The sequence below is a fragment of the Quercus suber genome, unplaced genomic scaffold, assembly GCF_002906115.3.
Source record: "Quercus suber isolate HL8 unplaced genomic scaffold, Cork oak 2.0 scaffold_564, whole genome shotgun sequence".
Classification (NCBI taxonomy): domain Eukaryota; kingdom Viridiplantae; phylum Streptophyta; class Magnoliopsida; order Fagales; family Fagaceae; genus Quercus; species Quercus suber.
In genome coordinates, this window is record NW_027070009.1 from 437,739 (window position 1) to 450,056 (window position 12,318).

At 35.7% G+C, this 12,318-nt stretch overlaps 1 protein-coding gene across 1 annotated transcript; it reads left to right on the forward strand.

Annotated features, from left to right (window-relative positions):
* The first annotated feature begins 3,631 nt into the window (after nt 1-3,631).
* LOC112000529 (trans-resveratrol di-O-methyltransferase-like) lies at nt 3,632-4,162 on the forward strand. The gene has a single exon (XM_024032685.1). It carries the CDS (start codon nt 3,632-3,634, stop codon nt 4,160-4,162), a length of 531 nt encoding a protein of 176 aa, XP_023888453.1.
* Nucleotides 4,163-12,318: the final 8,156 nt, after the last annotated feature.

Below are 12,318 nucleotides of genomic sequence, written 5' to 3' on the forward strand. Positions count from 1 at the left end.
AAAAACCTGGGGAGGATTTGACCCACCGATCCTCAAGGCATAACCTGAATTCACTATGAAAGAATTGAAGTTCGTACAAAAGGACTACAAGCTCCCGCTCGACTTCCTAATGCTACCCACCAGTAGAACTTCCTGACACGACCACGCGCTGGCTCCGAATCCACGGACTACTTCTTTCTTGAATTCTTCAATCAGCTACAAGCTCCCCGCTTGCTTTTCTTTTAATTCCAATGGTTGCAACAGTAATGATCTTCAAGATGTTGAAATCATCTCCACCATGAAAACCCTAAGTTTTGTGTAAAGGAAAGCTCCTCAAAGATCTCACACGAGATTCACACAAAACAGCAATGTATGAGCAACAATACAATATGGACAACCTTCAAAAACGTGGCTAGGGTTTTATTTATATACCTAGGGTAAAAACATAAAACCCTAAACGTTTAATGAAGTAGGGCTGAGTTGGAAATTCTGCAGAAAATTCAACCTGTGCGATTTTCGATCGATCGAGTCTATTCTTCGATCGATCGAGCCAGGCCGAGAGTCCCAAGTACTTCTGCAGCCACTCGATTCCAACTTTACAATATGAAACCAACTTTGAGCAAGTCTAAATAAGACTAAATACAATGTTTTGATCATGGTTTGCCAACATTACAAATTAGAGTTCTAAATACATAAAATCCTAAGACCTTAGAACCTAACAGAAGGCAGTAATGCTTTTAAAGCCTAGAATATCTTGTTAGCCCTATAACGTAGAAATAAGAAATTATATATTATTTAAGTTAACCAATTTGCCATCCACGCACTGCCATTGTTCAGAAAATTGACTAGCAATATCTTATGTTTTGTGGCATTAAGGGATTTATGGTGGTAGATATAGGCGGACATTATAACTAGAATAGTTGTGAAAATTTTGGAAACCTAATTGACAAGTTCAGGCATCAAACAGGGCATTTCAATGCTCCCATTTATCAATCTAATAGTTGCAATCCCAAGTAGTGATGGCCATGAATTCAATAGCCAAGCCCACTAACAAAGCTAAAATGTATTTCAAAGAAACTAGACACCTCTGTAGGCCTTAATGATGATAGGTTAAACTATTTAAGTGTGAAAACTGATTTTAAGTGGGAAATTGTGTATTGATGGACCTATCTTTGGTGTTGCTAGGTTCTAATTTTACTGATTTGTTGTGATTCAAGGGAGGATGGTTTCATAGTTTTGCAAATAAGAGGTAAGTGGTGTTTACTAATTTTGGGGGTTTTCCAAACAGTGTTGATTATTAAACTATTTTATATCAAAGAAATATGTTGAAATTCTATATAAAATTTGATATTTTATATATGCTTAATGTGCACATTGACTATTCGTTTTATGAAAAACTTGTGTGACAACCTAAATTTATTTAAACTTGTATGTGTGAATATATCTTTATATTTTTGAGAATTATGAATGGATTATTTTTGTGAGCATATTGAATATGTTTTGAAAACCTATGGCAAGTCATGATTAAAAATTCAGTATTGTATTTAGTCCTTAGCAAGGGACAATCATACTGCAACTAGTCCTTAGTAAGGGACGATCCCAAAAAAGGAGACAGTGCACATTTGATAGCTTCTTAGCAAGGGAGTATAATATTGAAGATTCAAAAAGGAAGCTCCTTAGCAAGGGAGTACACTCTTAGGTTCCAAAGGAGTCACTCTTAAGAAAGGGGAAGAAAAGGAGGTTCTAGTCCTAAAAGGAACATATAATCCTGTTAACGGGGCGTAAACGTTGACCACGAGAAAAGTCTAGGAAATTGTTTATATGATGGTATTGATATATATATATATATATATATATATTATGATGGTTTACAATATAATTTTTTTTTTTATGTGAAATATTTGATAATAAAATATTGATGAGTTACAAGTTATGAATTTGTGGTAAGAATTATTTATTTGAAAGGTTTGTTCACACACCCTAATGCTAGTGAATTCTACTTATTGAGTTATCTCATCCCCCCTTTATTCCCCCTTACAGATACATTAGAGGGATCATTGGAGTAGAGATTCTTGGAAGACAACAGTTACGAATTATTTTGTGGAACTGGGGATTTTATGATATTAAACATTGTACTGGATAATTATTTGAAGGATGTTTTATCTTTGGTGGATTAGAGCTCTGACATTTGTGAAGAGATTTTAGGTTGCTAATTGCTTTTATTTAATATTTTTATGGATTATTTAGATTGAATAGATTTTTATCGCTTACGATTTTGGGGCATTACAGAGCATGTAGAAACATCATCCCAATAAAGACTATCTAGTGTAGGTGCAAGGTGATTGATAGTTCCACCTGTGAGGCGTGCGGATTGGAATTAGAGAGTAGTGGGCATGTTTTCTGGGGTTGTGAGAAAGCACAGGAAATCTGGACAATATCAGGTACTCCTTTTAAGAAACTTGGAGTCAACTTTCTCAATTTGAGGACCTAATTTGGCATTTGAAGTTTGAACAAAGAGTAAGGAATGATCTATTGGAACTTGTCATTATGGTATCCTGGGCCATTTGGTTCAACTATAATGAAGTGTGACAAGGGAAAGCTAGACAAATAGGTCTAGCTATTTTGCAGAAGGCGTGACACATGCTAGACGAATTCCAAATGGCCAATCTGAAGTTGTCCAATGCCAAAGATATGAAGAAATCCAATGGAAGGCTCCAACTATGTCATGGTATGAGTTTAATAGTTATGCTGCAATTTTTGCAAAAAATAACTCAACTGGAGTTGGAGTTATTATTCGGGATCATGATGGGCGTGTTAAAGCATCAATTAGTAAATCCCTTCCATTATCACTGGGGCCACTAGAGGCTGAAGCTAAGACATTCGAGGAGAGCTTACTGTTTGCTTAGGATGTGGGGGTTCGAGATGTCCTATTTGAATGCAACTCCAATGTTGTTTGTGATACTGTGATTGGATGCAGTGATCCACCTTCAGTGATAGGCAACATAACTAAAGGAATTCGACACAAATTGCATGACTTTCAACAAGCACAAGTTTCACATGTTCGTCAATAGGGTAATCACCCTACACATTTATTAGTGCAATATGCTAGGTATATCATTGATTATGTAACTTGAATAGATGAAACACTTTTTATGGTTAAGTTTGCTGTGACTCATGATGTAGCGATATTATCTCGTTTTAATAAAAGTTACTAGTTTCTTATAATAAAAAAATAAAAATAAAAAAACGAATATTTTTCAGAACTATTGAGTGTGACTTTGAAGGCATTTATAACGAGTATAAAATTCATAATGGGGCTGTATCTATGACTTTTTTTTTTTTTTTTTTTAATGAATAGTCTACATCTATAACAAAACAAAATCAATCATACAAAACATGAAGGGCCACAGAATTATAAACCAGCAGACCCACATGTCAAAAAGAAACAATATAGCCCATTACGTAAGTTGCATTTTCACCAAACTTTTTCTTTCTTTGCCATTCCTGTATCAATTATAACTAAAAGACGATACCTTACCATTTCTTTTTGTCCAATACTTATCGTAGTCGGTAGGATATGAGCAAATCATTCAATACTCGATATTATATATATAGCTCTATGTTCTAAAGAGTTGTTATGTCAAAAAACAAAATGAGTGGCACTAGACAGCTTAGTTTCAAATTGGTTCTAGAAGAAAATGCTACTGAGCTAGTTCATGCTCAAGCCCACATATTGAACCACATTTTCAACTTCATAAACTCGATGTCCCTAAAATGTGCAATTGAACTAGGAATACCGTATATCATTCACAACAATGGCAAACCCATGACTCTGTCTGAGCTAATCACTGTGCTACCAATCCACCCTACAAAAGCTCACAATGTCTACCGCCTCATGCGCATTTTGATCAACTCTGGCTTCTTTGCTGGAGAAAAAATTAGTGAAAATAAGCAAGAAGAAGTTCATGTACTGACTGAACCTTCTAAGCTCCTCCTTAAGGAAAATCCCTTAAGTGTAACACCTTTCTTACTAATCATGCTTGATCCGATTTTAACAACACCATGGCATCATTTGTTGAATTGGTTCCAAAATGACGATCCTTCTGTCAAAAAGATTGCTCATATATTTCATATATTTCTTTACAGAGACAAGTATGGTTATATAGCAGTACAAAGAGAATAATCTAGAAGCTAAACTAGGCTATACACAAATTACGGCTACTATAATGGTTGACCCTTAAAAGAAGGGATTCTAAACATTCTTGCCTACAATTTCTCCAATCACGTGATAGCTCATGCCAACACTCCCCCTCAAGTTGATGCATATATATCTTTCATGCGTAACTTGTCAAGTGAGCTATAGAAGACTTTGCTAGAAATAGCCTTTGTAAGAATGTCTGCCAGTTGATCTTCAAACCTAACAAATGGAAATCGAATTATCTTTTCTTCAAGATTTTATTTGATGAAATTTCTATCCACTTCCACATGTTTAGTATGGTCATGTTGGATTGGATTATGGGCAATATCAATGGCTGCTTTGTTGTCACAAAATAGGTCCATTTCGAAACTAGGAGCAAAGCCAATCTCAGTTACCAACCTTTTAAGCCAAAGAAGTTCACAGATGCCCTTGACCATTCCTCTGAACTCAACTCCAGCATTGGATAATGCCACCACCTTTTGCTTCTTGCTTCTCCATGTAACAAGATTTCCTCCTACGAAAGTAAAGTAGCATGATGTGTATTTCCTGTTAGAAATATTTCCCGCCTAATCTGCATCTGTATAACCCTCAATGTCTAGATGATTATTTTTTGAGAACACAAGTCCTTTTCCAGGAGAGGACTTTAGGTAGCGATGAATCTGAATTACTGCATCCATATGATCTTCACTAGGACAATGCATAAATTGACTCACTACACTTACAGCATAGGCTATATCTGGGCGAGTATAAGATAAATAGATTAGCTTACCCACTAATCTTTGATATCTCTCTTTATTTGTTGGCACATGATCTGAATACTCTCCAAGTTTACGATTCTGAACAATTGGGGTATTAGCTGGTTTACAGTCTAGTAGTCCCACTTCAGAAAACAAATCTAACATATATTTCCTTTGAGAAATAAATATACCTTGTTTCGATCTGGTTACCTCAATTCCAAAAAAATATTTGAGTCCTCTGAGGTTCTTCATTTCAAATTCAGTTGCCAGTTGCCCTTGAAGTCTAGAGATCTCTTTGATTTCATCTCTTGTAATAATCATGTCATTTACATATATAATTAGAGTTGCTACCTTTCCTAGTTGGTGCTTCATGAATAGAGTATGATCTGAATTGCTTTGCGTAAAACCATACTTTCTCATAGCCAAGCTAAACCGACCAAACCATGCATGGGGTGATTGTTTTAGCCCGTACAGTGCCTTTTGTAACTTACACACAACCTTAGTCTTTGAAGATGTTGTATATCCTGGTGGAATATCCATGTAAAATTCCTCCTCTAGATCACCATGAAGAAATGCATTCTTTACGTCAAACTGATGTAACGACCAGTTCAAATTTGCTGCAAGAGATAACAAGACTTTGACCGTTTTCAGCTTTGCCACAGGTGAGAAGGTTTCTTGGTAATTTGTGCCATATTTTTGTGTATATCCCTTTGCCACAAGCCTCGCCTTGTACCATTCAATGGATCCATCTGCCTTGTGTTTAATGGAGAAAACCCATCTGCACCCCACGGTCTTCTTTCCTTTCGGTAATGGAACAAGAGCCCATGTTTTACTCTTCTCCAGAGCTTCCATTTTTGCTTTTATAGCTTGAGACCACTTTGGATCTGATAAGGCTTCTTGTACTGTGCTGGGAACATGGTGTGAGGACAGCCTATACACAAACTCCTTGAGTAGTTTGATCTTCTTTCCTCAGAATCTGGAGAATACCGATGTGGTGGCTTGCCACGGTTGTGTCTGAAAGGTAAAGTATAACCAACAGAGTTATCCAAGTCATTAATAGGTGTGATAAGAGAGCTTACCTCAGGAGTATTCTTAGGAGAAGGGTCTTTGAGTAATGAGGAGTGGGGTTCTTCATTTTCAGGTTCAGATGACTCGGATGCATCTTCTTGAATGATATCAGGATTATCTCTCCTTTCTTCACTAACCACTGCCTCATTGTCATCACTCATATGTACTAGGTTGTCTTCAAAACCTTGCCAAGTCCACCAATTTAGCTCTTCATCTCGTATCTCCCCCTGAAGAGATGAAGTGGATACCGATGAAGGGAAGAAAGTTTCTAATTCCAAGAAAGTAACATCCATAGTGACGTAGGTGCGCTTGGTGCAGGGTGGTAGCAATGATATCCCTTTTGGTATGTAACATACCCCAAAAAAATACAACGAACGGCACACAGATCAAGCTTGGTTCGTTGATTTTTATGGAGATAGAAGAAAGTGACATAACCAAAGATTTGTGGTGGAAGTAGCAAAATAGTAGGCAAGGAAACATGTTCAGACAGAACCTACAATAAGGTCTTGAACTACAGCACTTTCGAAGGGATACAGTTTAATAGATATACTGCCATGGCAATAGCATCATCCCAATATCTACTTGGCACATGTGCCTCAAGCAAGAGAGCAAGGGCTGTTTCTAGGATAAGCCAATTCTTCCTTTCGGCAACCCCATTTTGTTGGGGTGTTTGAGCACATGACATTTCGTGAAGAAGGCCGTAGGTCAGAAAGTAATCCTGAAATTTCTTATTGACATATTCACCACCATTGTCAGAGCAAAGAATTTGATTTTTAGCTGAAAATTGAGTTTGAATCATTGTATGAAAAGATTGAAACACACTAAACACATCATCCTTATATTTCAATAGATATAGCCAAGTTATACGAGTACAATCATCGATAAATGTCACAAACCAGCGAATGCCAGAAGAAGTGGTAATTGGAGAGTGAACGGTTTTAGACCCCTTAAACCAACCAGATTAACCTAGTTAATTAGCCAAGTTGTTACTTAGTTAAATTATGCAATTCTAGGTTATCACAAACATACAATCATATCAAAAGTATAAAGCAACGGAATAGAAATAACACATGATATGATTGTAAACACAAATTTTTCTCAATTGCAGAAAATCAAACAATTGAAAAGAAATATGGTTTGCAAATATAAATTTGTATTGATGTATAATGAGTACAATCTCTATTTCAATTCTTTTACAAAAGAATGCCCTCTGATTCTATCTTCATTGAACTTGACTCGAACAAGGAATCTTCTTGACTTTGGTTGGAAGATAGATTGAACGGTCTTCACAACAAATCTCTAGCTTTGAGCTTATTAAAGATTTATTGTTCTTCAAGTCTTTGAATGTGAAGGCTCATAGGTTAAAGTTCTTCGGGGCTTTAGAGGCTTGATCCGTTGAGCTTCAAATATTTGGTTTTGTTGGAGTTTATGGAGGCTTTTTAGCTTAATTCCAATAGAACTTCAAAGAACTCGAACAAGAGATCTCCTTGACTTTGATTGGAGAAAGGATTGAACAGTCTTCACAACAAATCTCTAGCTTTGAGCTTATTAGAGATTTATTGTTCTTCAAGCCCTTTGAATGTTCTTCAAGTTCTTCAAAGATGCTTGAGATAGAATTTTTCCAGAGCTTGGGTCTCTTGAAAACTTCGTGTTGAAAATGAGAGGGGATGTCCTCTATTTATAGTGATTTCAGAGGATAAGCTCCACTTTGTATTGATATAGTTGAAAGTATGTAGTAGATTTTTGATTGGCCCAAATGTTTCTTAGAGATAATTATCTCTATTTATCTATTTTGATAAATATCATATTTTGATAAAGATAATAATCTATAAAGATAAATAATTATCTATATTTAATTTATTTTAATAAAGATAATTATCTATCCATTTTTAATAGAAAATTTTATCTTTATCTTATTTATTTATTTTAATAAAGATAATTGTCCCTAAATTTTGTATAGAAAATTTATCTTTATCTTGTGGACCCAATGACATGTGGCAAATTTCAATATGTCGATGTAATATCAATTTGGGTGACATATGTCATCATGTAATTTAATTAATTTAATGACATCAATTTAGAATTTGCCACTAAATTTTGATGTGGAATTTTGTAATTGGCTTGACAAATTTTTGCCTCCTACAAATGCCCCCTCGAGACTTGGACATGTACACAATTTTGGGTGTGGAAAATGGTCAAGTCTTGACAACTTCATGCTTTGATGCTATTATTTTCAAAACCTTTCATATATATTTTTTTCAATCTTGAAAATTTGCTAGCAAACTTAATTTAGAACCCATATAATTTCCAATATGATAGGAAGTTCCCCATGTACATTATTCCAAAGTGTCTGACACCATGCTTCTTCCTTGGAATCGTGTGACCAACATTTAGCAAGGTGGAGTCCGTAGGTTGGGTAAATCCAAACAGGAGAGTGACTTGATAACCCACACTTCAAAGAGTTTTAATGTGATGCAATCAAATAGAATTCTTATTCAAATAGGAATTGTTTGAAAAGAATTCAAACGTGGAAGTGGCCACATTCAGATGCCTTGGCTACGGATCCACACACTTTTCCCAGTAATAACAAAAAAAAAAAAAAAACTCTCACTCTCTGACTCTCTCCACCTTGATTCTAAAAAAAAAAAAACACTCTTTTTAGTTGACTTACTCATCGATTGGTGTTGGCAATAGAGTGTTCACAGATCTTCATTTCAGGTTCTTTTTTGTTTTCTCTTCCTTTGCCTCTTTCATCTTCTTCAGTTGCTGGGTGTCTGAGTTTTTTTTTTTTTTTGAAGAGGAGCTGCTGGGTTTTTAGTTTAGTTGTACTCTTTTTGTTTGTTCTTTTAAATTTAGAATTCTCTAGAAGGTTATCTAGCTATGGAATGGTCCGAATGGACCCCTTAAAGATTTAAAGTAGGGATTCTAGACTTCTCTAGTCTTACACGTTTTTTTTTTTTTTTCAAGAAATCAGATTTAGTGGGATGGAGCCATGGAGGGATAGTGGGATCTAGGCTGGTCTTAGTCTTAGTGTGGATCAAGTTTAAGTCCTACACATTTTGTCAGTGGGTTGGTCTTAAGGGATCTAATCAAGTTGAGTCTAACATATTTTACTGAAAAAAAGTATAATACTACACAAAAAAAAAAAAAAGAGTATCGATAACAAAATTATAAATTTAGAATAATTTACTTTGTATTAATATTAATTTTAATTTTTTTGTGCAAGTTTAAAGTGTAAAGTGATCATATTAAGTAAAGTTGCAATTGTGTATTTCATAAATCAGGTTCTATTGTTTTATACATTAAATTTATATTATTCTAGTTAAATTGTAATTTTTTTTTTATTATAGATTGTGTTTCATTTATTCATAAATATTTCTTAATTACAAATGTCTACTTGAATGCAAAAATTTAATTAGTAATTTTGCCTCTTCAAAATCAAGAAAAATAAATTTTAATTAAAAAATATATATAAGTTTATAATTAAATATAATAAAGGGCCCCATTTAAAACTTTCGCCTAGGGCCCCCAAATTCGTTGAGCCAGCCCTGCTGATATCAACAGCCAACGTCCTATAAGAATTGAAACCCTATCCTACTTAAAGTCCTTATGAGTTTAATTCCAATTAGAACAAAGGAACTCGCAATGTGTTATCCCTTCCAAGAATCCTTCTTTATTTTGACTTCTTTTCCTAGCCAATCTAGTCTTGACTAGATGAGTTTTTGTTGCAATTAAACTCTCTCTGACCAGCACTATAAAAGGGTAGCCTCAGCTGCGCACAATTCACTTTTTTTAGTGCGTAAGTTCAGAAATCTCCAAAAAAATAATTCTTTGAAGGAGGCACCGGATTTTTCTTTTCTCTGTTTTTTTTTAATCAGGTAACAGAATAATTTTCTTTTCTCATGATTTTACCTCCGGATTCATGGTTTTTTTTTTTTTTTTTTTTTTTTTTTTTTTTTTTTTTATATATATATATATATTCTATTTTCTTCTCTTTTCTCTGTATGCTCTCAAATGTATTGACTCATGTTTGCTGGTGCAGATTTGATTTCAACCTTCCCGAAGTCATCCACGCCACTAGTAATAATTACTAGTACATAAGTACAGGAAGCAGAGACTTTTCCCTCCATCAGGTATAACAATTCTTTTGATTCAAAGGAAGCGTGTGGCCCATAATGAACAACGTAGTGGTCCTGCATTGATCATTTTAATTCATCGGATCTAAACGGATGTTGATTGACCTTTCTAAACTAATATCACACATGTATGATATTTAGTTCGACAGATTCAATGTACACTAGTTTCTTTATATAATCGTCACTATTTGATGATTTTCTTTGCATGCAGCAGATCCATCTTTAAGGATTTGGCATTAAGTTTGGCAAGAGTTCAATCACGTAGAACTTTGGAGTTACATTCTTGATCAACGCTTTTCACTTGTGAATGTCTTTTTTTTTTTTTTTTTTTTTTTTTTTGTATTGTTCCACCTCCGTTTAGGATAGGTAATATGATGACTTAGTGGCACTACGAAGGACTTGCAAGAGTTTATTTTGTTCCTCAAGCCAAGTAGCTACCAAGACAACGACCACAACGACAATCTTGAAGACAAAGACAATCTTGACAACGAAGTCTATCTGTGATACGAAGACTTCCTTGAAGACGCAAACAATCTTGATAACGAAGTCTATCTGTGATATGAAGACTTCCTTGAAGATGAAGACAATCTTGAGGATGAAGACAGTCTTAACAACGAAGTCTATCTGTGATACGAAGACTTACTTAAAGACGCAGACAATCTTGAAGTATCTTGTTGTTACTAAAGAATCGAATGATGCTAAGGAAGTAGACATATCAATGCTTGTTGAAAGGCCGATTATTGATCAATTTGCGGAAAGATGGCCTGAACTTAAAGACTCAAGAGACATTGTTGAGTGGACCTATGATGTCTCTCAGAATTCTGGTTCCCCTCTGGAGCATGGTCTTTGCGTAGTTCTCTTCACAAGAACACTACAGAGTCTCGTTATCTAGTGACTCTTGGCCGTCGTATAATATCAAGCGGAACATGTTGGGGCCCTCTTTTCAAGATCAATGGAGAGTGGAGTTACATACCTCTATATTGGGAATGGCTTGAAGATGTTCTTTTTAGAAGCAAGAAGACTCTCAACAAGGCCCATATTTATGACGCAGTTTTAGCATCTCTCTACACATATGATCGAAATGCTGATGTAATGCGAGCATTTTGCGAAGGATGGTGTCCACAAACCAACACCCTTCACACATCACTTGGCGAGATGTCTATCTCACTTTGGGATTTGTATCGACTTGGCGGGCTCCCTATCTTTGGTTGTCTTTATGATGAAGCCATCCCTTGCTATGAGGAAGTGACGAGACAAAGAGGTTCATCCCAAAGAGTTGTGAGCACCTATTTGCAGCCTTTCATCACCTTAATTCTAAAAAGGAAGGAGAAGACCCGCATGTTTCGGCGAGCGATTGGGTCAGCTTTTGGTGTAGGCATGGAATGAAATATTCAAAGCCACCTAGTCGAAGGACAAAGAGGTTGAGTCATGCTATCAAGACTCATAATCCTGATGGTCCGCTTAATAAAATTCAAGGTTGGTCCAAATGTGGGAAAAATCCTTTTATTGAACTTAAGATTGAGGATGGGCTATGGGAAGAGACCTACTTGGCCGCATTACTTTCTTGTTGGCTTTGCACCTTTGTTTGCCAAGTGAAGATCTCAATACAATTCGCCCTGGAACCTTCAAGATTGCAAGCTTCATGGCAACAGGTCACCCTATTAGTCTAGCAATACCAGTTCTAGCTAGTCTCTACCGAGGACTAAACAAGATTGCTTATTCTTTTCCAATGATTAGTCGTTCGGGTGCCTGCTTCCCTATTTATTATATTTATGGCTGGTTAGGTCTTTATTTTAAAACTCATTATGAGATTGATGTCCCGGGACCCAAGATGGTTGTATATTCTAGAGAAGGAAGGGCCAAGCATTTTGATGAACACGAAGCAAGGAAGTTGATACAAGGTACTTCTATGCAATGGGACGCAAATTTGTATGTCAGGAATAGGGATGAAACTTTTCTTGATGATGGAGAGCTTTTTCATAATTCATTGTCATATTTTATAAGTATCCGCTCCTCTTACTTGTCCATGCGTCGAGATGGTCATCTCGTAGTGGAAACTTATAGTCCTTTTCGGTTTAGCCATCAATTTCGACTTTGCCAAGACATTCTAGGTACCATTAAAGAGGACATTCGTCACGAGACTTTGGATAAAATTGTGGAGTTTTGGAGATTATGTACTCTTTACAAGATTGGTTGCAAA

Excerpts from the sequence above, each read along its gene's own strand:
- LOC112000529 (XM_024032685.1), top strand. The coding sequence starts at position 3,632 with ATGAGTGGCACTAGACAGCTTAGTTTCAAATTGGTTCTAGAAGAAAAT.